The sequence below is a fragment of the Rattus norvegicus genome, chromosome 6 (assembly GCF_036323735.1).
Source record: "Rattus norvegicus strain BN/NHsdMcwi chromosome 6, GRCr8, whole genome shotgun sequence".
Taxonomy (NCBI): domain Eukaryota; kingdom Metazoa; phylum Chordata; class Mammalia; order Rodentia; family Muridae; genus Rattus; species Rattus norvegicus.
The window spans coordinates 80,951,294-80,974,937 of NC_086024.1; the positions used below are offsets into that span (position 1 = coordinate 80,951,294).

At 42.1% G+C, this 23,644-nt stretch overlaps 1 protein-coding gene and 1 pseudogene across 19 annotated transcripts in view; one reads left to right on the forward strand and one right to left on the reverse strand.

The window, feature by feature from the left end:
* The window catches only part of Ttc6 (tetratricopeptide repeat domain 6), a 231,116-nt gene that overhangs the window by 79,239 nt on the left and 128,233 nt on the right, over window positions 1-23,644 (forward strand). For 17 of the 19 annotated variants that reach the window (XR_005505974.2, XR_005505975.2, XR_005505976.2 and 14 more), the window contains 3 exons: window positions 231-358; window positions 4,996-5,187; window positions 21,341-21,482. Coding sequence is in view for 16 of the 19 variants with exons in the window: in XM_063262645.1 (XP_063118715.1) it covers window positions 231-358; window positions 4,996-5,187; window positions 21,341-21,482 (462 nt within the window). In the remaining 3 variants the exon portion in view is untranslated. Of the gene's footprint in view, window positions 1-230; window positions 359-2,474; window positions 2,769-4,995; window positions 5,188-21,340; window positions 21,483-23,644 lie in introns of those variants that run through there. The other 2 variants (XM_063262656.1, XM_063262655.1) reach the window with 2 other exon arrangements.
* LOC120093489 (U2 spliceosomal RNA) lies at window positions 266-431 on the reverse strand (annotated as a pseudogene).

Consider the following 23,644-nt stretch of genomic DNA (forward strand, 5'->3'; position numbering starts at 1 on the left):
CCTGAGACCCAGGGTTCATCTTAGAAATAAAATACCTTTTAAAATTTTCATCAGTATATGTACATAAAATTAGGAATGTTTTAGAAACAGTCACTTACCTTTGGTGTTTATATTCTGCTGTATAATAGAAATCAGGAGTTTAAATAAGAGACACAGCATTGAATATGAGAGAAAAGTTTAACTCTTCATATTCCAACTTTTTTAACAGCATGCTTTGTGTGTTTGTAAAGGTGGAACCAACAGGATTCATGCAAATCAGAGGAAAGGAAGTTAAGCCAACATATAAAAGTACACCAGCCAAGCCAACAAAACCAAGAATACCTGTGAGACCTGAGGAAGATAAAAAACGAATTAAAAAGTAACTTCCTTAAATGTATATATTTTCTGTTTTCTTTTTACACTTGATCTTAGCCAAAAGGCCGAGAAGCGATCTGTTTTCTTTTTAAATATCTATTTTTATTTTTATATGTGTGAATGCTTGCTTGAATACACATGTGAGCACCAGATGCATGCCTGGTGTCTGGAGAGGCCAGAAGAGGGCATTGGAACTCCTGGAGCCAGAGTTAAGGCTGATGTGGGGGCTTGGAATCCAGTCCTCTAGGGAGCACCAGGTGCTGTTAACTACTGAGCTGTCTCTCCAGCCTCTTTACACATTTCCTCATCCAAGGCTTAGTCAGTCAGTGGCTTGGTATGTAAAAGCACATTTTTAAACTGATGCCTCATGTGGAGATCCAAGTGAAAACTTCTCAGAGGAAAAGTTTGCGTCGGATTTTCTATCTGGTATGGGCATGTTTCCCTCCACACTCTCTGTTTCTGTTCTTGAAGAGTAGTCTTATAACGATAGTTGGAATGAAAAGAAAGCAAGTTAGGGAGCATTGCTTTGGTCACGGTTTGATTAACTCTTTTTACTGTGTTGTTTAATTTTGCTGTGATAAATAAAAACCCAATTCCAAATGCTCACAGGCCAGTCAATGTAATAACTTAGGTTTCTTTCCACTCTCCATTCATGCTTCCCTCTCCCCTGGCTGCACCTTTAATGAAGTTTCTTTTATTAGTATTGAGAAAAATATTTTTATATAATGTAATTTGACCATGTCTTCCCCTCTCACAACTGGCTCCCAGATCCTCCCTACCTCCTCACCCACCTAACTTTATATTCACTCTCTCTCTTTCTAAAATACAAATGAACAGAGGAACAAAGCCCACCATATGCATAAACACACACACAGACACACAGACAGACACACAGACAGACACACAGACAGACACACAGACAGACAGACAGACACAGACAGACGGACACACACAGACAGACAGACACACAGAGATGGACAGACAGACAGACACAGATAGATGGACAGACACACACAGGGATGGACATACATACATACATACAGACAGACAGACAGACAGACAGACAGACACACACACACACACACACACACACACACACACACACACACACACACACACATACATCCAGAAACCAAAATGTACAGTCAGAAGACCAATAAGATGAAATCGTCCAAGCAAAGTAAAACCAGAGAAAAAGTCTTCAAAAATGTTACTTAATGGAAGTTTAGGTATCACACAAGAATACAGCGCAGGCTTCAGTAGTGCCCTGCGAGTGCGATTCAGATGCTGCTTTATCCTTTGCGGCACAACCTTGTTGAAACTGGTTTTCTCTTCCTTTCTTTTCCTTTTTATAGGCTACTTTATTCTAGATTAGCCTTCACTTACCTCTTTATAGAGGTTTAAAGGAACTTTAATTATTGGCTTTTACTGTTGTTGCTTTGGATACAGGGAGAGTCCAAGCGTGGAGGACAAGCTGTTTAACTTTTCCTTAACTGCCGGCTGAAACTCTGTAGATGGGCACCGCTCGCAGTTTAGCGGGGAGAGTGGATTTGCCGGCACAGGGTTCCAAAGCCGATAAAAGAGTGAAATTGGCATCTAAGTGACCCCGTGCATGCCGTTGCTTATCTGCGTTGCTCGAAGCTCTTTGAGTTAGCAAGATTATGTATTAAAACAAACAGCGACAGCAGGCAGCAAGCATTGTGCCTCCAATAAGTAGTTACTGTCAGATTACCAACGGAGCAGAAACTTCTTCTTCTTTTTTTTTGTCCCTAAAAATCCTTGCATTTAGTGCAGTAAAGCAAAGTAGCTGGGCCACACACGGAGTCAAGGTCTTTTCTTCTCTTATGTCTTAGAGTTTCAAAGAATGACAAATAGCCCCGCTTAAAGAGAGTGCGCTATAAAAACACACAGGCTTTCTCGAGAATGCCAAAAATACTTGTAGACCTTATTGATATCTATTTGTCATTTTAATTCGTGAAGGCTGATTTTTAGAAATTTCCATTATGGAGGAACAAGACAGAAACACGGGGGAGGGGGGGAGGTAGGACATTGAAGGAAGTCACTTTTTTCTTTTTCTTTTTCTTTTTTTGGAAGTCACTTATAAAAGCAAGTCTTGGAAAAGTCATGCCAAAGCCTTTAGTACACCGGTCCTTTGTCCGCAACCCGTCCGTCATCTTTTCTCACCAGTGACTAGTCCTCAAAGTATGTGATCACCCCGGACACAGCTCCCCAGTGCAGCACGCGGCTCTTTTCAGCCTCCGTCCCTGGAGAGAGGCATTTGCTAACCTCTTTCGTTAGAGGGAGAAGCACAGGAATCCAGAATGGCTGCAGCGCGTCTATATAAAAACAATCAGTTGTATGATCTGAAGCACACTCTACTAGCCAGGGCCTGTCTAAGCAGGATGATGGTTCAGGTAGGCTTGACAAGGGAGAGCTTACCTCTTTGTTTGTTCCCTGCTCCTCTCGCTCTTTCCTCCCCCTTCTCCCTACCCTCCTTTTCCTAGGAAGGGAGAACCTATAGCCCTGCCTTTCCTGGTCACTGCTTTTCACCCTCCCAGTGAGGTTTCCTGTCTCTGACACTTCACTGGCTTTAGATGTGCTGCTGTCGCCCCCTCCCAGTGCTCAAGCATGTTATACCCTGTCCTTATTGAACCCTATGCTATTTTGGAAAAGTCATAGACTACTCTGTGCATGGTTGAATAGTGAGCATAGTATGCCTACCAAAAGGCAAAGTGCCACTCAGTGTGATTCAGTAACAATAAAGTGGGCAGTTCTACGGCCTGAGAACATTCATTTCATTTTTTAAAAACTGGTTCTCACAAACTAGAAAAAGACATTTATAAAGTATAAACACCCCCTCCCATCTTCAAAGGGAAAGAGAATAAAGCAGAAAATGAAGGAAAGAGAAAAAAGATTGCAGAGGCATCTGTCATCAGGGTATTGTCTGAAGGATGTTTAGACACGAAGAGAAGGTTAGACAGCAGTCTGTCGTTGTGTCTTGTCCTTCAAGCTGATAACAGTTGACATCTGCTATGTGAGAGGCTGTTTTAATTGCATTTACTCTTTTTAAGTCAAGACCTATGGCCAAATGAGAAATTTAAAAGGATTTAAATGCATTTAAATGTCCAACCCCAAACTACACTCTTACCTTGGGTTCTCAGGCAGGCGCAGTAAGGGACAGAACCACTGTGCTGAGGAAAGGGGCTAAGATGGGTCTGCACACGGGACTTTCCCAATGGGTAAAGGCAGCACAGCGCTCAGCACTCTCACCTAAGAGAGCCTTGCCTGTGAGGAGGACTGGGTCTGGAGTGTGCTGGTAATGATGGCAGAGAAGGGACGGACCTCTGCTTTGCATTGGATTTGCAAAAGGAGGAGAGAGGTGTTAGATATTTTGTATCCTGAGCATGGGGAATCTAGTATGTTGCGATGACAGGAGATTTGGAAGCACTTAGCAGAGAGGAAGAAATCTCCTTGGTGAGGAGTTTACCTATGTTCAAAGAGAAGCTCAAACCTAGAAGGCACACCCAATTGGGGAGCTAGAGACTTTAAAATTAAGACAAAATTAAATGATGAAAATCTGGGATAGGAGCTGCTCTGAAAAGCTCGTAGGGGAAGAGCGGTTTCAAGAAGGATCAACACTGTAAGCTGTGCCCTGAAGATTTCATAGAATGTGGTCTACAAGTCCCAAGCTCCTTCAAGTCAGTGGTGTGTTGAAGTTGAGCAGCATCAGAGGAAGAACAGTTCTCAAGAGCCTCAGTCGGGAGTAATTGCACACACACACACACACACACACACACACACACACACACAGACACACACACACAGACACACACACAGACACACACACACAGACACACACACACACAGACACAGACACAGACACACACACAGACACACACATTCACACACAGACACACACAGACACACACAGACACAGACACACACACAGACACACACACACAGACACAGACACAGACACAGACACACACAGAGACACACACAGACACACAGACACACAGACACACACAGACACACAGACACACATTCACACACACACACACACAGACACACACACACACAGACGACACACACACACACCCCGGAGAGTTACCTTGTGAGACTTAGAATGTGTAAAGCACCCAGCACACAGCCTGACATTTAGTAGGTGCTTAAAAGGTTGTTTGGATGTCAGGTGGCATCCAGCATCAATAAAGCAGCCCATCCTGGCTTCTCTTCCCCTCACTCATAGGCAAGAGAGAGGGGCATGTCAAGAGTGGGACAGGATGTTAACACCCGAAGACACAGTGTTGTACTGATGAGTTTCTGTAGTGTGGGTATTGTTACTAGGAAGAAACTCTAGACTGAGTTACAAGAGAGGAGAGAGGTGTGGAGGAATGATGTGTCTGTTTCTGACATTCGTTGGGTGGTTTATGTAAGACACATAGCTTGGCGTGAATTTGAGCTCTGGGCATTTCCCAATGCTGCAATATTAAATTTGTCATCAAGCGTTACTATAGTTCAGTGTCTGATCCCGTACTTGACTGTCCTTTTTAGAGCCTGTACTGAACTGTAAGTACCACTGTATTTCTTCTCTAACACCCATAAAATGATGAAAGCAGCTCACTTTATTTCCTGTTACAGAGTACCACAGCCTCCTTCCCTTCCTCATCTGCATGGCCTGTGCACCATAGTCCCAGCCATGGAGTTGCCTGTGGATCTGCGCCTGGCTTCTCGGGTGTACCACACTCCCGACAGGAAAGGTCACAAGGCTGTGCTTGGCCTATTGGGGTCGTCTCTTTTAGGTGACCACTGCATTGATGAACAGAGAGAAAGGTAAGAGATTTTCTGGTTATTTTGTTTTAAACTGTCAAAAACGTTCAGAGAGAGGGAGAGAATGTGGTGGTGGTGGTGGTGGTGGGAGCGAGAGAGAAAGAGAGAGAGAGAGAGAGAGAGAGTGAGAGAGAGAGACAGAGACAGAGACAGAGACAGAGAGACAGAAAGATGGACGGATGGACTGACAGAGAGAGACACAGAGACACACACAGAGACAGAGACACAGATACAGAGAGACTAGAGAGACAAAGACAGACAGATGAACACACACACACACTCATATATATGGAGAGAGAGAGAGAGAGAGAGAGAGAGAGAGAGAGAGAGAGAGAGAGAGCCTTCTAATTAATCCATTCATGTCATAGCCTTTACATTGTACCCTTTACCCTTCTAGGTCCTGCCTTTAAAATGGTTTCATTGCGGGGTTGGGGATTTAGCTCAGTGGTAGAGCGCTTGCCTAGCAAGCGCAAGGCCCTGGGTTCGGTCCCCAGCTCCGAAAAAAAGAAAAAAAAATGGTTTCATTGGAAATTAAGTTTTTAACACAGAACATTGAGAGGCACCTTTACCTATAGTAGTAATTTATCATAAGGAAATGTGATTGCTTAACCCAGCTCTACAAGTATATTAGATACATTGCTTCTTTTCTTTTCTTCTTTTCTTTTTTCTTTTTCTTTCCTTTTCTTTTTTTTCTAACTGCATGACAACTCTGAGATACAAATATGGAATGAGACATATGGAAGTTAAGCAGTTTATCTCATTTTATGCTGTTAAAAGAATGGAGGTTTTGGGAAGAGAACGCCATGAGGTGTTTGGCTAGAGTCCACCGATGTACTTTGGTCCTGGACAGTGATTAGAAGCCACACATTGTTCTGTGAAGTGTGTGACCCACGCCTTCCTTACAAGAGGAGAGTGGGAAGAGAACTGATATTAGCTTAAGAGCAAAAACACTCTAGCATACCTGCATATGGTTTCTATTTGAATGTTCGACTGTTAAGGGAGAAGTCATAATTTTCATTTAATTCATGAAGAAATTTAGGCTTCATAGTATCAAGTTACTTGCCCAAGTTATCTCTGAGTAGTGGATGGAATCCAGGAATGTCTAACTTGGTTTTACCCTCAGTCATATTTTTCTCTTTTTCTCCGTGTAAAATATATACTTAAGACATTTGTGTCCTAATCACTCCTCCTGATTAAATTTCCACACCACAGGCTCCAGATACACCACATATCAACTTATCTACTTTAGTATTGAATGCACTCTTACACTTGTACAAATAAAAAAAATGTCTGTATCATCTGACCCTCCTCTTCTCCAAGGGGTGAGTTTTCACATCCACAAGTCAGTGTCTCACCACCAACACCATCTAGTCTCTCACCTTTGAAAAGATTGGGTAGGACTCAGAAAAAACCATTCCATTTCCTACATTAAGAAAAATAAAAAGTTAAACATTTAACTAAATTGGATCCTTTTTAGAATTAAGGTTTATGCTACACATACAAGAATAGGATCTTAAAGGATCACCTCTAGCTGTGTTTGCACACTACTAATGCTTACCCACTCTTCATAGTACACTCTGATCGGGTTTCCACAGGCTGACTTTTCAGTAACAATTGGAGCATTGCATCCCACTCTTTTACAGTTTAAAAATCAGCTGTTGGTGTTCAGCAGCCATAATGAATTTTAATTTGATGCCTCACAAGAAAAAATTCAAACCATTATCATACTTAATTTTTATGGAAACAGAATGTATTTTCAGGATGCAGTCACAACATCCATCTAAAATCTCTCAATCTTGTCAAGTCACTGGTAACAGTTTGAAAATCAGTGGATGGGGTTTGGAAGTTTGGGAACTGTTTCAGCATCTCTGATTAAAAAAAAAAAACAAAACCAACAGTCCAAAGCTGGGAGCACAAAATAAAGATCATGTGATCATGTGAAATCCAGTAGCCATGAGATTCTACCCCCTGCCCTTTAGTATTGAAGACTGAACGCAGGTCAGGAGCAAGCCAGACAAACTCTCAGCCACTGACTACACAGCAGTCTACTACGTACAGCCTACATATTATTTAGCAACGTGTTAAAATTGCTGCGTTCTTCCCAATTCTAAGTTTTTATTTTCCCTAGTAGATCTCTCTTTCCCTTTTCCAAGAGAGTAAGTAAATGTCCCATTTGAGACCGATAATTCTTGGCAATTTGTTCGTAAGTACCAAATAAGAAGTTACTTTAAGTCTTAAATATTTAATTCTCTAGCATCCATCTCTTGAGGATTACCTTGCTAAACATAGCTTTACCTTTTCAAAACATATCTGTCTGCAGAGCCTGAAGATCAGAGAAATGTATAATTTTTCCAGCTTTAGTAAGAGTTCTGAAGAAACACAAAGCACGTACCTCTCACTTCTCAGATTTCCTTTTGCTGTAGTAAGAATAGTGAACTCGAAGTCACGATGATACTCGTGGTTATGAAGCCTTAGTGCTTTGCTGTTTCTACACACAGAACTATTATTCGTGATAAATACCAAGAATATTTTAGTAGAATGAGAAGGATATACATCCAGTTTATTCAAGATAGCAAAGGTACTAGTAAAATGTACATTTATATTGTTAAATGGTTGGTGTTGAATCTCAACTCTAAAATGGATTTCATGTTTATAGAGATATTTATAGGCATTTATTTTGATGTCTTAGTATGAAATTTTTATTTTTGTGTGCTAGGTCCTTGTGAATGCTTGGTAATTGTTACTACACCCCAAAGCTTTGGAATGGGCTTTTATTGTGGTTTTTGGAGGCAATTCACTGTTATGTAGCCCAGGCTATCCTAAAATTTGATGTACATACTGGGCTAATTTCAATGCTGTACCTGTCTTCCTGAATTAAGGCTTTAAAGGAGGAGAGCAATCAGTGAAAGTACTGAGACAATGGAGTTGTTAGTAGTTAGTAAGCATCTGCTTAGATATTTCTTGTGAATGTGCTGAAACCCTACATGATATTCTATAGTGCCAGTGAGATTTATTTAATCTCTTCTCCAATTCGCTAAGCTCTGGTGATATTGTTCATGAAAATTCATGACACTGCTCAGGCTTTTGCCATCCATGTAAAGTGTAGCTTGATTTTTGTAAATTAGCATTTTCCCAGTAACCTGGTAAGGAGACAAACATTCACACAGATGAGATACTCACCTGGAGGAACAAGTATAATGTATTTGTGTATATACATATATACATACACCTGTGTGTGTCTTACTTGGGGTTTCTATTGCTGTGAAGAGACAATATGACCAAGGCATCTTTTATAAAGGACAACTTTGAATTGGGGCTGGCTTATAGGTTAGGAGATTCAGTCCATTATCATCAAGGTGGGAAGCATCCAGGCAGGCATGTTGCTGGAGGAGCTGAGAGTTCTGGAGGCCAACAGGGGAAGACTGGCTCCCAGGTAGCTAGGAGGAGGGTCTCAAAGCCCACCCCACTCCAACAAGACCACATCTCTCTCTATATATATCTATATATATATCTATATATAATTATAATATATATGTATATATATAATTTTTTCTATGTATGGGGATTGAACCAAGGGCCTATGGCATGCTGGGAAATTACTATTGTCTACATCAGTAACTTTAAAACCTTCTTTTGGGGCTGGGGAGATAGCTCAGTGGTTAAGAGCACTGTCTGTTCTTCCAGAGGTCCTGAGTTCAATTCCCAGCAACCACATGATGGCTCACAATCATCTATAATGGGATCTGATGCCCTCTTCTGGTGTGTCGGAAGACAGCTACAGTGTACTCATATACATAAAATAAATTAAAAAACCTGAAAACCAAAAACTGAAAAACATTCTTTTGGGCTGGAGAGGTGGCTACATAGTTAAGAATACTGGCTGCTTTTCCAGAGGACTAGGGTTCAGTTCCCAGCATCCACATAGCAGTTTAATTGTCTGTATCTCCAGTTCCAGGAGATCTAGTACCTTCTTTAAGTCTCCTCAGGAACCAAATGTGTATGTAGGCGAAATACCCATAAGCATAAAATAAAATACATTGATTTGTAACTGGTCTTTTTATATTAAAGTTTAAAATTACTTGCCACATATATTGAAGACATTCATTTTTACTTTACTCTTCAATTATGTGTATATTTTATGATATACAGAAGTTTTGATTTGCATACAATGAAACTTTTGTGAGCAGGGGCCCAAGACAGGGCTAGCCTGGAGCTTAGTGTGCAGCTGGGGTAGCCTCAGATTCATGTGATCTTTCTGCCTCAGCCCTCTGAGTGTTAAGGTTTAAGGCAGGAGGCCATGCCCTGCTCTCCAGCACATCTACGTGTTTCAGTGTTGGTGTGGTTATCAGAAAAGGCACGTCTACACTTAAGTTTAAGTGCATTGTCCTGCATTTTCTTTCTAGAGATTTTTTGGCTTTCCTGAGAAAAGTTGCCTGATCCATCTATAATTTATTTTGTAATCTTTTAAATAACCTCTTTTTTGTTGTTGTTGTTTCTCACTGATTTGGAAATCCAGCTGTATTGGTCTTTGTGCTGTTACTCTAGAAAATACCTGAGAACGTGTACTACACAGAGGTTTATCTTTTACTCTGTGGAGGAGATTAAAGGAATGTTGCCAGCTTCTGCTCTGCTCTGGGCATGGGCTGGCAGCAGATAGGATCTCAATGGCAGGGACATGGACGGAAAAATCACAGGGTAGAGAGGAAGCCCTGATCTCATCTGTCCCCATCTGTACTGTTACTTTGTCCATCACTGTGACACAGGACTTGACAAAACAACTTAAGGGAGAGAGGAGTTGTTTGAGATCATGGTTTGAGGATGCACAGTCTACCTTGCTAAGAAAAGTTGGCCACCTTCACGGAGGAAGGAACATGTACCTGAGACTGCTGATCTCTGCGAGGCAGAGAGGTGCATCCTGGTGCTTAGCTCTCTTTCTCATGTTTTCTTTTTATTCATTCTGGGAACCAGTCCACGGGATCCACGTTCAGAACCTTACAGGACAATGAGGTGGCACCACGGTTATAGCTTAGACCTCACGGGGTTGAGCCTGTGTGGATGCTTGCTCCGTTTTACTGATTTGTTGATGTAAAACTATTTTGTTGATTTACATGCCCTGCCAGCATGGGCTGACCTCAATCAATCCTTGCCTCCTGGTGCAGAGAGATGCCAAAGGAGTGAATTTCAAAACTTTTAACTCACCTGCCTTCAAATCATAAATTCTTGATTAATATTTGTAGACAGATCATTAGTGTCATTCATTAAAACAGCAATAATGATGAAAAACAAAAGGTTAGAGTGTTATAACTAACTGCCTATCTTATTGTTTGTTATCATTATACATTAATATTTTAATGACTATATAAATCTAAGGAAAAAGAAAACAAGAAAAGCAATTATACACAATCTTGCCATCTGGAAATGTTATTAGTATTTTCATTTTTTTACTTCCTTTTCTGCATGGGACTATGAGGTCTTGATGTGCGTATACATATATGTGCAAGTGCATGTATGGGGGCATATATGTGCATATGTAGGGGCATGTATATGCACATATATATATATATATATGGGTATCAGAGGACTTTTTGGACTTTATTCCAAATGTAGCAGTCAGTTTTTGGACACAAAGTCATTGACTTGGACCTCACCAAGGAGATTGGACTGGTTGGCCTGTGAACCCCAGAGATACACCTGTCCCCACCTTCTTGGTGCTGGTATTTAAGTGCAAGTCATCATACCCAGCACTAAAAAGTATTCCTTTAAGTTTTGGCTATTATAATATGACTACATTATTTTCCCCTTCCTTCCATCGCTCCAAGCTGTCTCATGTACCCGTTTATCCCCTGCTCTTCCAGTGGACCTGTTTGGTTCTCAGCACACTTCTGGCAGTCCACAACCATCTGTAGTGTTAGCTGCAGGGAAGCAGACACCCTCTCTGGCCTCGGCAGGCATCCGCACACATGTGCCGTATCCCTGCTGACAGAAAGACATATGCATCAATAAGAACAGCATCTCTAAACATAGTTCCCGCCTTTTTTTTTTTTTTTTTGCAGTGGCATTTGGAACAGTCGGTCTTCTGTGAAGCTGTTTTTTCCATTGCTCTTAGAGATTCACCGTGAGCACCATGTCCCATTCTCTGTCCTGTGTGTACACATGCATCTCTCTCCCTCCCCGCCCCTCTCTGTATGTGTGTTCACATGAATGCGGGTACCTGCAGAGGCCAGAGGTGTTGGATCCTCTGGTAGCCGAGTTAGAGGTGGTTGTGAGCCACCCAAGTGGAGGCTGAAAGGTACTCTTGGCTCCTTTGCAAGAGTCATGTGTGCTAACCAGTGAACCATCCTTCTAGCTCCCTGCTTTTATTCTTGTCTGCCCCCCTTGAGTGGAGTGTCCAGGGCTTAAACCACGGCTTCCTCTCACATCTGCGAGGGTCTCAAGGTCCAAGGTTCTAAGTGCTGCTTACATGCTGATGAGTATTAATTCCTCAGGTAAGTGCCCAGTGATGCTCCTAGTGGCACTCTGTGTATAATTACACTGCCTACACTCAGGGTGGGCCTTTTCACCTCAATTAACCTGCTCTAGAAACTCTCACGGGCATCCCAGAAGTTTGTCTCCTAGGTGATTCTTGACACGGTTAATTTGACAATCAGGATCTAACACTACTCTTGTTGCTTACTGTTAATGTGAGAGAAGAACTTGGATCAAGCCTGTGGTTTTATTTGCATATAATCTACCACTCCAGATCCTTACAGGAGTTTAAGTTTTGTTTCAGTTTCACTAGCATATGTTTGGGGGTGGTCTGCTTTCTAATTAACTCTTCCTTATACATAAAAAGCCCTCCTGATATGCTACCATATCTTCAGGTGGGAAATTTTCTATTTTGTTTGAATAATGTTTGTATTGTGAATAATGTTTGTATTATTTTTACTTTATGCATTTCTTTATAAATACCATTTAGCTATATGTTGGATCTTAACTTTGTATTCTTCATGTGCATCACTTGTTTTCTTACATTTATCTCTCAAACTATCGCTCATCAGTGGTTTTATGTTTTGAGGTACGAAGTTCAAAACTCACAATCCAGTCTCCAGTAGTTACAGGATCGTTTTTCTTGCTCACTTAAGGGACATACAGGCCTTCACTACCTGTTTCATTCCACACTAAAGGCTTTTGCTATAGACCACACCAATCTTTTAAAGATATTTTTGTTTTCCCCTTATATTTTCCACTGGGCTCCTCGACTGTGTTTCTTCATGATACATTGCAGGTTCTCCTCATAGGACTACTATTGGATTTTTCTGTGTACTCATATTTGAAGGAAAACTGAAGAAAGGTCTTTTCTGGCTACCCAAAATAACACGGGACAGGTCTCCCTGACAATGACACTTTCCAGTTTGGAAGTACTCAAATATTTCTGTAAGGTTTGAAGTGGGATAGCCAGAGGCAAAGGTTTGCGTTCCCCTCATCCAGAACACTGAAGTATTGAGGAATATGGAGGATGATCTGACATTTTACCTGCTTCCCCTCAGTGATAGCTGAGACTGTGTTAAAGATGATCTCATTCTGTCGGATTTCTATATCATAACGCTTATTATAGGCCTCTCCGTGAACATATATATCTTTTATAAGAATGACACTGCATTAATTTGAAAGCTTTTACTCCTCTGAAGGGATATGAAGTGTATTGTGTAGAGACAGATGTGTAATTATCTCAACACTATTCTCTATATCATGTGACTTACAAATCAGCTGTCTGAAGAATGCTCTTACTTGGAAGATTTCCTCCAACTCCTTCAAGGAAGTCAGTGATATTTGATAAGAAAATAGGTAATTACATAGTAGAGACTGAGGAGAGTCATCTGTGCTAAGGCATATGTAGTATGTAAGGTATTCAATTTCCCAAGTGAAGAACCTGTGGCATGGCATTTAGGAAAACTAGTTCATCTGCACAGAGGCTGCCAGGAAAAGCTGGGATTCAGACTCAGGCAGTATGGTTTGTATTGTATCTCATGGCTTCTGCAACTCATGGCCTCCTGCATCTGGGACACCCTTTCTCTTTGTCCCGGATTCACATTCTCACCGTTTTCAGTCCCTGGTTGATCGGGAGGCAGTGTGCTCACTCCTCCGTAGTTCACCTTTGTTCCCTTGTCATCTAATTACAGGATCAGAGTATTTGCTTGCAGTGTGTGGAGGACAGGCTTCTTACTACTTGATTTTACTAGTGTTTGTTCTCTCCTAGGCGGCTAGACAAAGGATGTCTCTAACTTTGGGGGACTTCCTCATGCTAATTAAGTAATTCCATAAGGCTTTGGGATTTCTGAATTTTTTTTTTAATTCCCATTCCTCAGTGCACTTTCCTCCCAACTAGAATGTGCTGCTGGCTTCTGCTCACATGCTGTGATGCTAGCTGTGGGATTGTCTATGGTCCCTGGTGCCTCCTTCTTAGAGTGCTTTGCATCTTGTTCTTTATGTCCTTCCAGTATGGGTGTCTTAGTCAGGGTTTCTATTCCTGCACAAACATCATGACCAAGAAGCAAGTTGGGGAGGAAAGGGTTTATTCAGCTTACACTTACACATTGCTGTTCATCACCAAAGGAAGTCAGGACTAGAAATCAAGCAGGGCAGGAAGCAGGAGCTGATGCAAAGGCCATGGAGGGATGTTACTTACTGGCTTGATTTCCTTGGCTTGCTCAGCTTGCTCTCTTATAAAACCCAGGACCACCAGCCCAGGGATGGCACCATCCACAATGGGTCCTCCCTACTTGATCACTAGTTGAGAAAATGCCTTACAGCTGGATCATATGATGGCATTTCCTCAAGGGAGGCTCCTTTCTCTGTGATAACTCCAGCTTGTGTCAAGTTGACACACAAAACCAGCCAGTAAAATTGGTCTCTTGTCAACTTGACACACAAACACATCACTATTAAGCCTCAACCCTTACTTTCTTATTCATCTCCAAGATCCAAATAACTTTAAAAGTCCCACAGTCTTTACAAATTCTTACATATTAAAAATTCAATCCCTTTAAAATATTCAATCTCTTTTAAAATTCGGTCTTTTTATGATTCAAAGATCCTTAACTGTGGGCTCCACTAAATACTTTCTTTTTTTCACAAGGGAAAAATATCAAGGCACAGTCACAAACAAAAGTGGAATCAAACTCTAACCGTACAGTGTCTGGGATTCACTCACAATCTTCTAGGCTCCTCTAAGGGCTTGGGTCACTTCTCCAGCTCTGTCCTTTGTGGCACACACCTTGTCTTCTAGGCTCCAGCTGCCTGTTCTCCACTGCTGCTGCTCCAAAACACTGCTGTCTTCTGCTGCAACTAGGCTTCACCAATAGCCTCTCACAGGCTCTCTATATGGTGCCAAGCCTCAACTCCTTTGCATGACCCCTTCAGTCCTGAGCCATCAATTGCAACTGAGGGTGCACCTTCACCAATGGCCTTCCATGGCCTCTCACAGTGCCCAGCCTCAGCTGCTCTCCATGACCCCTTCGTGCCTTCAAAACCAGTACCACCTGGGTAACTCTTACACATTACCAAGTCCAGCTGCAGCATGAGGTACAACCTTGGCTCTCTGGAACACAACTTTGTGCTGTCAGAAAACACTTCCCAGAAGATTTCACCTCAATGATACTGGTCTCTTTTTAAACACCATTAATTTCTTAGCTCCAGCTGACCAGCATCAATAGTCCCAGTAATGCAAAGGTTTCCCTTCAGTAGTTCTGGTATCGGGGACTGTCTTTCATTCCTCATTCTCCTTATTGTCTGCTATTTTTCAGTCAGGCTGTTCCTGGTCCCATTTTAATCCTTCTCTTAACCTTGTTCCTTGCTGTATAATCTAGGCAATAGCCTGAGGTATTATATCAGAGATTCTAAGAGTCAATCCTTGTCTGAGGTTTAGTTGATGGTGTTTATCAGAGAAGACCACACATCAGGGTTCTATTATCTTAATTCTCTTACCCTAACTCTCTTCTTGTCAGGATAAGGACAAAAGGCAAAGTTCTGTATTCCCAAATACATGGCAAAATTAGAACCAGAATCTATTCCGACCTCAGATAAGTTTCTGTCACAGACACATTCAGTACGTGTATTTTCATTACTGTGCCTTTTGTGTACTTTTTTCTTTTATCACATGTTTGGGTATTTGGCCCGCATGTATGCCTGTGTATTGTGCCCATGCCTGGTACTCATGGAGGGCAGAAGAGGGTATCAGATCTCCTGGAAATGGAGTTACAGACTGTTGTGAGCCATCGAGTAGGTACTGAAGATCAAAACTTAGGTTTCTAGAAGAACTTCAAGTGCTCTTAACTTCTGAGCCCCACCCTTTGTGTGTTTTCAACAGCACAGAGAGGTAATGACAAAAAGCTGTTCCAGTGCCTATTTCAGTGTTGGATGAGACACTTGCCTAGTGTACATCTCAGTGTTTGACGAGACACTTGGTTGTATGTTTTTGTGTTTTGGTGTACATATCTGTGCTTGATAAGACACTTGCCTAGTATGTTTTTGTTTTTGTACAGAAAGACATAAGAAATGAATTATTTGCACTCTTAGCCTATAACTCTAAGTTACATATTTCTGAAAGCTGTATTTTTTTTTTTATAGAAAGTAAAACAGTGTCGTTCCACCAGATGTCACTGTTTGCATGTAGTAAAGAACTTACAGTGGTTAAAAAGAACAACCCCACCCCCCAACCATATTTTGTAAAAATAAAATCTAGATAGCTACTCATATATTTTTCTACAGGCTCATAATTTTGAGAATCTATTCCTTGCTTTCAAAAAAGCCAGGCAAAATTTTTCATGTGTCTTTGCTGCAGATTTTAAAGAAAAATTACACAAGGATGAAGAAACTCAGTATATAGCTTAGCATCTAAGATGAGCTTAGAAAGTTTTTCCAGTCCTAGGGTCTACTTTTTAAACAATTTAGTCACAGGTTTCCAAATGGTCGAGTGAGACCCTGTAAGTAGGTTGTAAAAATCAGTTTAGGACCACTAAATGGGAGCTATGACTGCTTTGAAAGTGGTAAGTAGAACACCCTATTGCATATAAATAGAATCTTGGTAAATTTTCATAGGTGAATATCCTTGATTTTCCTATGCACACATTCTGTGAATTGCCCGAAATTGATGATGGACTCCTGAGAACATTCCCTCAGATTTTGTACACCGTGTAGCAAGATACACTTTCTAAGGAAAAGAGAGTAAAGCTATGATGTAGAGTTTCTCTCCACAGGGTCTTCCGAAGGCAGAGGAGGGCTGCCAGAGGGAGAAAGCTCTGTTTAGTAGGATGTGATTCACAGTTACTTACATGTAAGTTAGAATTCTCACAACTTAGAGCAAAATGTCTTCTAAGCTTGTGTTGTTAGCAACTTACAGTAAGAAATATATTTCATATCCTGGTCTGAAGGTAGGCAGCAATGACTTTAGAAAGGCATAGTTCCTGTGCTGTTAGAGAAATGGGCTTGTTGTGTTCCATTAGCCTCTTCCTTGACAGAACAATGTGAATTATAATTTCAGCTGTTGACAAGCATATACTGTTTTGCATACACTATTCCTAAGCAGTGGATGTAAAGGCCAATCAGTGTTGCCATTAACAAATGAGGGAAGAGATTAAGGAAGGAAAAGTATCCTACTCAAGTATCTTAGTCTGCTCTGTTTTGGTCTAAACGAATACCCAAACGGCGTAATTTATTAACAACCAACCAACCAGGTTTACACTGGAGTCTCGGGAGTCCCAGAGTGGCCAGCTGCAGCATCTGTTTAGGGACTCATGCTTCTTCAGCCCTTGGTGGAAAATGAAAGCACAAGATGGCACTCGAGAGAAAAAGAAAGGAAGAGGAATTCCTGTCCGTCAGAGCTAAGTCACTCCTGCAAAAATGGCATCTGTAGCCCTGTGGCACAAAGACCTCTCATTAGGCCCCACCTCTCATCATTGCTACTTTTTGGGAACAAAACTCAACGTGAGTTTTTGTTTTGAATACAAAGCATATTCAAATGATAACACCATCATAATCGTAAGTGGCCAACTCAGATATGGCCTCATGGCAGAATTTTTCCCCAGTGTCAGTGATATTTAGACTTTCCTGAGCATAAAGACCACTTGATAAGCTTGCCTAGTGTATTAATTAATAAGTGTATTGACTGGTGTATTAATTTGCAAGCCTGCTGAATTAGTATCTCCAAAGGAGGTGTGGAAAGCTGTATTTTTTGATAGTCGAGTCAGGGTGTCTTATGATCACGGTGTTTTAGAAAAGCTCTGGGTAATCAGAGGTTCTCAGACAATATCAGAATCACCTGCCCGGATGGTGAAACCATGGAGAGCTGCCTGCAAACTCCCAGTTTCTGATTCATTAGGTGTAAGGTAAGTGTCAGTGATTCGCAAAGTTCATATAAGAGACTCGTGATGGTTAGGGAGTACCTGTGTAGAACCTGTACAACACCCTACGCTGGACTTTGATTTTCCAGGGTCTACTTTTGGGTATGAGACTCTTTTTTTCTCTAACCAAAGCTCACCATTTTTCTCAGAACTACTACATTCAAGTCTTCTGGAAGCAAAAAATTAATTTTGTCTATTAAGAGAAAAATATAAGACGAGATGGAAGATGCTCTATAATGAGAGAACAGATCAAACATAGTTGGAAGATTAAGGAGAAAAAGACGAGTTTTGACTGTGTAGAGGGGGATGTATAAAGACCTTGGAACCCTTGCTTTTCCCATTTTCAGAGCCACAATGAACTATAATTGCGTATATGTTTGTCCACTCCTATATTGTCCGTACTTAGTACCCAGCATCTATCCAGTTGCTAGCCCACCTTTTTCATATTAGATGTAGATCGAATGGAGGATTGGGGAAGCGAATTAAGATTGGCAAGATAGATGGACTCCATGGTATGGAGGAATCTGGTGCAAGGTGTTGCTGTAAAATTATAAAAAATAAAAAGCTGTCTTTTATCCTCCACTAGGTCCGGCACCGCAGTGCCCCAAGATATCTTAGTCTCAGTCAGCAAAGCGTCTCACCTGCTTTGCTCCGTCCCATATCACACTGCCGAAGGCCCCTCTCTGAGCCTGGCAGCCATCTCTCTACCCATCCAGTTCCCAAGGCAGGTTTCCATGCCAGAAACACATCCCAACTCTGTGGCGGCCCAAACCAGCTGCCCCCCACTCCCTTACACTTAAATCTACACATGAAAGGACATACAACACAATAACCTTTGACCCAATTGATAAGATATAATTGCCCACCTAAACATACAAAGCCCTATACACATCCATCCATTAAGAACATTCATGACAACCTGTAAAGGCACAATGTGGAATCTTAACGTCAGCCTCCATGTTGTCCCCTGCTACTCTCTCTCTCTCTCTCTCTCTCTCTCTCTCTCTCTCTCTCTCTCTCTCCCTGTCTCTTCCTCCTTTCCGTTCCAGTCGCCTCCTCTTCCTTCAAACTTCTCTCCCGCCCATCCTTCCTTCTCGTCCAATGCCAGCCTCCTCCTATCCTGTACCTGCCCTCACCTGTATTTTACACATTCAATGGGGAGAAGGTTCTGGTGAAGTCACCTGAGTGCTGAGTAGTGACTAGGCAGCTGTCCTTGAGGCAGTGAAAGTAGCATCAAAATACAGATAACTCCAGGGCAAACCACAACGAACAGAGAAATTTCCAATTAATTAACCACGTCTGACATGGAGGAACCATTGCTAACCTTGGATGGCCGTTCCACTAGGGTTCTGACTGTGTTTGACAGAGCTAGCACTACAGAAAGCCATGTCAACCCACATCCATTCGACCAACTAACACACAACTGTGCTTTTGGGAACTGAAAGACAGTAAAGGTAAATGACGATTGCTACTCCATTTATGGCTCCAGCTAAACAAAGAGAGCATCATTGCTGTAAAGTAGTAGACATTATATCACCTTGTCCCTAACCACTGTCCCCTTTCCCCTACAGTAGTTAAAACTACTTTATCTTGATGTATTTACCCTCTGGGCTCATTTTCTTGGTGTCTAGACCCAGGTCTGTTCTTTTCCAGACCTAGAAGACAAGATTGAGTTGCAGAAAAACAGAAATAGTTTTAGTTATTTGAAGCAAAAAAAAAAAATCAAGCAATGGTTATTTAGTGGAGGGCGTGACATAAATGGGCCTTGCTGGACTTGTAGAAATTTCCACATAGCAACTGAGCTGGCTGCTGAGGGAACTCTTTCTTCTAGCTCAGAAAGACTCAGAACTAGAAGCCCATTTTGCTAAAATAGCCCCTTACTTGATGGTCAAGAAATCAAGGTTCTTTGTCTTAGAATTTTACTATTATTTGATATTCTCATTGGCAAAATAAAAGTTAAAACTAACAAAAGCAGTAATATCGGAACACTACTGTGAAAGAACTTGGCGTGTCCTGACCATGCTTGCCAACAGATGTACCAGAAGCTTCCTTCTTCTAAATGGTACATGTGTGACTGCATGCGGAGAGCGGCGGTCCTGAGTCACTAGAGCACACCAGCCCCAGGAGACGTCTCATCTCGCCGTCCTCGCTACCACCATCAGGAGGAGGATAGACTTTCTGTATTTGTATTCAACTTGCTGGGTGTTGGTTGTCATTTCCCTTTGAATCCAGATATGTGACTAGGTAAGGTAAGCGGTGGCTCATGATGAAGAGGCAGCTTTCCTCAGGAAGAGCTGGTAAGATGGCTTTGAGAGTTCAGCACATTACAAAATGACAAGTCAGCTGGGTTTGTGTATGTCTATCCTTGGCAGTTGTTGACTTGCCAAGCTATTTTCTGTTTCTATAGTGGAATGTCCAAAGATCAGAGGTGTCCATCAGAGTGTGATGGACACTGCTCCAATATGAGTCAGCCCGACTTGTGCTCACTTTACACTCATTACAGCACCTTTACACGCACGCAGCATGAACATACCTTAGAAAGTCTCTGTCATTCGTTATTGATACATTCTTTCAAACTTTTAGGTTTTATATTACATATGCATGTCTACTATAGACATTCTTAACTCCAAGCCTGCCTTGCTTACCGAGGGAAGCCCCGATGGCTTCAGTGAGTTTTTTTAGCTATACACTTTGTGTTCCTGGTAGCTTGAACACTTCCAGCCACCCACCCAGCTGAAAGACACACACACACACACACACACACACACACACACACACACACACACACACGCTTATTTTTAAAATCCCTTTGGGCACTTCCAGTCTTTCACCTACTACCCTAGGCCCAATCAGGGACGTGGCCAGTAGTTATTTACCTGAAACTTCACATGTCAGGTCGGCCTTATTTCCAGCTGCTCCTGTGTCCCATCCTTCTTCCCCAAGTCCTGGTGATTCCCCCTGTTCCTCTCTGCCTCCTGGCCCACACAACTCTAAAGATCCTGCCCTGTGCCCAGCTGTTGGCCATTGGTATCTTTATTGATCGATCAAAAACCAATTGGGGACAAGGACCTTTACTGTTTGGGCATGCATCTTTCTGATTGAATCAAAGCATTAGAACCGATCTCCAATAACTCACCTTTTCTGTCTAGATAAATGTTTTTGGTTTGACAAGATGTAAATTCAAAAGGGGAAGCCACAAGCATATTGACAGTTTTATTTAGGCTAGTGGTTTGATCCCGGTCTAAGAAATGAATATTTGGTTGTGAATTCAGAGTGGGGAAGAAAGTAGAAATATGTTATAGAAACTTTTGTTTTCTGTGTATGAGTGTTTTGCCTATATGTATGTATGTCTATGGACCACATGCATGTCTTGTGCCTACAGAGGCCAGAAGGCTTTGAATCCACTGGAACTAGAGACTGTCAAGAGCTGCCATGTCTGGGTTCCAAGAATTGAACTCAGGTCCCCTGGAAGAGCAATCATTACTCTCTAACAACTGACCCATTTCTCCAGCCCCCAAACAAGGTTTTTAAATATATTTTGCTGTTGTGTTTTCATAAAGCAAACATACTTTTCTCATATAGTGAATCCAAACTGTCATTCAACTGTGCTCAGAGCCAGATTTTTCTTTAATTTCGGATTGTCGTCTTCATGATGTCTTCTTAGCTCAGACAGTAAATGTCAGTGCATCGACTTAAGCAGAGGTAAGCCAAAAGTGGGTGGTCTCTTTTGCTTCACCAATAACTTTAAAAACAAATTTATTGTTTTTGTCACATTGTAGACTGCTGTTCGGTGTTCCTGCTATGAGTGAGATGCAGAAATATACTGGTGTCACTCCAGCGTCAGCAGAGGGATTACCTGGATCAGAGCAGACAAATCAGCGGGAAGCCAACAAAGCAAACCTGCAGCTCTCAGGAGAAGAAGTGAGCATTACTTTAAACCAATTCACTCACTCATTCATTCATTCATTTATTCATTCATTTTCATTGGTCCAAAGGCATCAGATCCCCTGGAACTGGAGTTCCAGAAGCCCCTTTCTGTTGGCCAAAGTTCTGGTACCAACAGGTTTACAGCTTTCTTTTCAGGAAAACACTGGCCGTATAACCAATTTCCCACCAGTCATATCTTGTACTTTTCCTTTTTCAATAAAGACTGGCTACTCTAGTTCACAACTCAAATAGCTTAGCACATGATTCTCCTCGGAAACCACCTTTGTACCTCTTTTGAGGTCTTCTCATCTCATCAAAGTGAACATGAAGAAGAGTGGTTGAGATTTAGAAAATGTGACCATGTTTTGTGATTCTTATATTTTTGGTTGTGAGCCTAGCCTTTAACGGCTGAGCCATCTCTCCAGCCCATGTTTTGTGATTCTTAAAGTTGTCTTGTCTGTGTTCATCATGACAGCATCCAGGGTTCATGGTGACATCATCCCTTTGGCTATTTATGTTTATGTTCCACCATCAGTGCAAGTGTCAACATAGTGACAAAGCAAAATGACCTTTTCCTGTGTATCAGGAAATATATTTTGTTTCTTTCCCCCCATATAACATTTTTATTCATTCTGTGGGAGTTTCATATCATGCACCCCAATCACAATTCATTCCCAGTCCTTCCAGGCCCACCCCCTTGTGACACCCCAAAAAGGTATAAATAAATACATTAAAAAAAACCCCTTAGTGTTATCGATATACTCACTGGAGCATGGTCAAACTCTCAGTGGCCCTCCCTTTAAACAGACCCAAGTCTTTCCCCTCCTGCACCTCTGCTATAAGCCATCAATTATGGTGAGTGAACTTCAGCATCCCCATCACATGTTTTAAGAGTTCTCTTCAGTGGCTTCCTGTCTAGGCTGTTACTTTGGGACTGGGCTCTTGAGGTGACAGGGGTTGTCACAGAAGCCTTCCTTGTCCCTCCTTTCAACTGTGCATCTGCAGTCATCAATACCACAGCAAAAGTTGTTTCCTTGGTCTTCACGGTCAGTGGTAGTAGCATGGATCCTGGCCTCCTCATTGTTTCTGGGGACAACATGGACCATGACCGTGACCCTCCATTGCAGTCGAACCATAGTCCCAGATAAAGCCTTCTGAGGCTGTCCTGACCACAGGCATCACCATGGCTTGAGGTGGCGGTGCAGGTCACTCAGGCTGCAATACGGGCAGTTTGCATGGCCCTCTGGAGTTAACTTGTGCCACAGACATCCCAGCCCCTTGGTAGGCACATCCCTGAGGGCCTTGCTGGCTCACCCAGCAGCTGGCTCTGTTGCTGAGGGTAAGGTCTGGCTGCCGACTCTTCCCAGAATAGATTTTGAAAACTAGTGTTCTGACTTATGTTTCATTTATATGGAGTTTTAATACCCTGAAGTAAATTCATGCCTGTCTTTCCCCATTGAACAGTTGTTCTGATCTTAGGTTATCAGTGTGAATGTGACTTATTGATACTAGGCTCTAATACTAATTTTTGTAAGTCTATAGCCATGTGTGTGTACCTATAGTCATATATGTGCACCTATTTATATCTCCATACCTTACAGTTTCTGTTAGACAGTAAGTGGAAGTCAAATGTTTTTTAATTAGTGGTTCTGTGGGTCCCTTCCTGTCAAATTCTAGCATCCATTAGTCAAGTTAACTGAATCCCTAGATTCCTTAGAATATTTAGAGCACTGCAGAGCACTTCCTCATGATTAACATTTCTTTACTGGCTTAATTTAATAAGAGATCTCCTGAAGGGACAGCTGTACCCTTTCCTTAAAAACAAAGCACTCGCAGCAGCTCTCTGCTCCCAAACCCCATGGGAGAGAGACCCCACCGCCTGATCAGGTGGGCACTCCTGAGGCTGCAGAGCGGAGGAGACCACCAACACTGCCCATCCCTGCCCACATCCCTGGCCCAAGAGGAAACTGTATAAGGCCTCTGGGCTCCCGTGGGGAAGGGCCCGGGAGCGGCAGGACCCCTGCGCCTGAGACACTGCCGGAACCTGAAGGAAACAGACCGGATAAACAGTTCTCTGCACCCAAATCCCGTGGGAGGGAGAGCTGAACCTTCAGAGAGGCGGACACGCCTGGGAAACCAGAAGAGACTGCACTCTG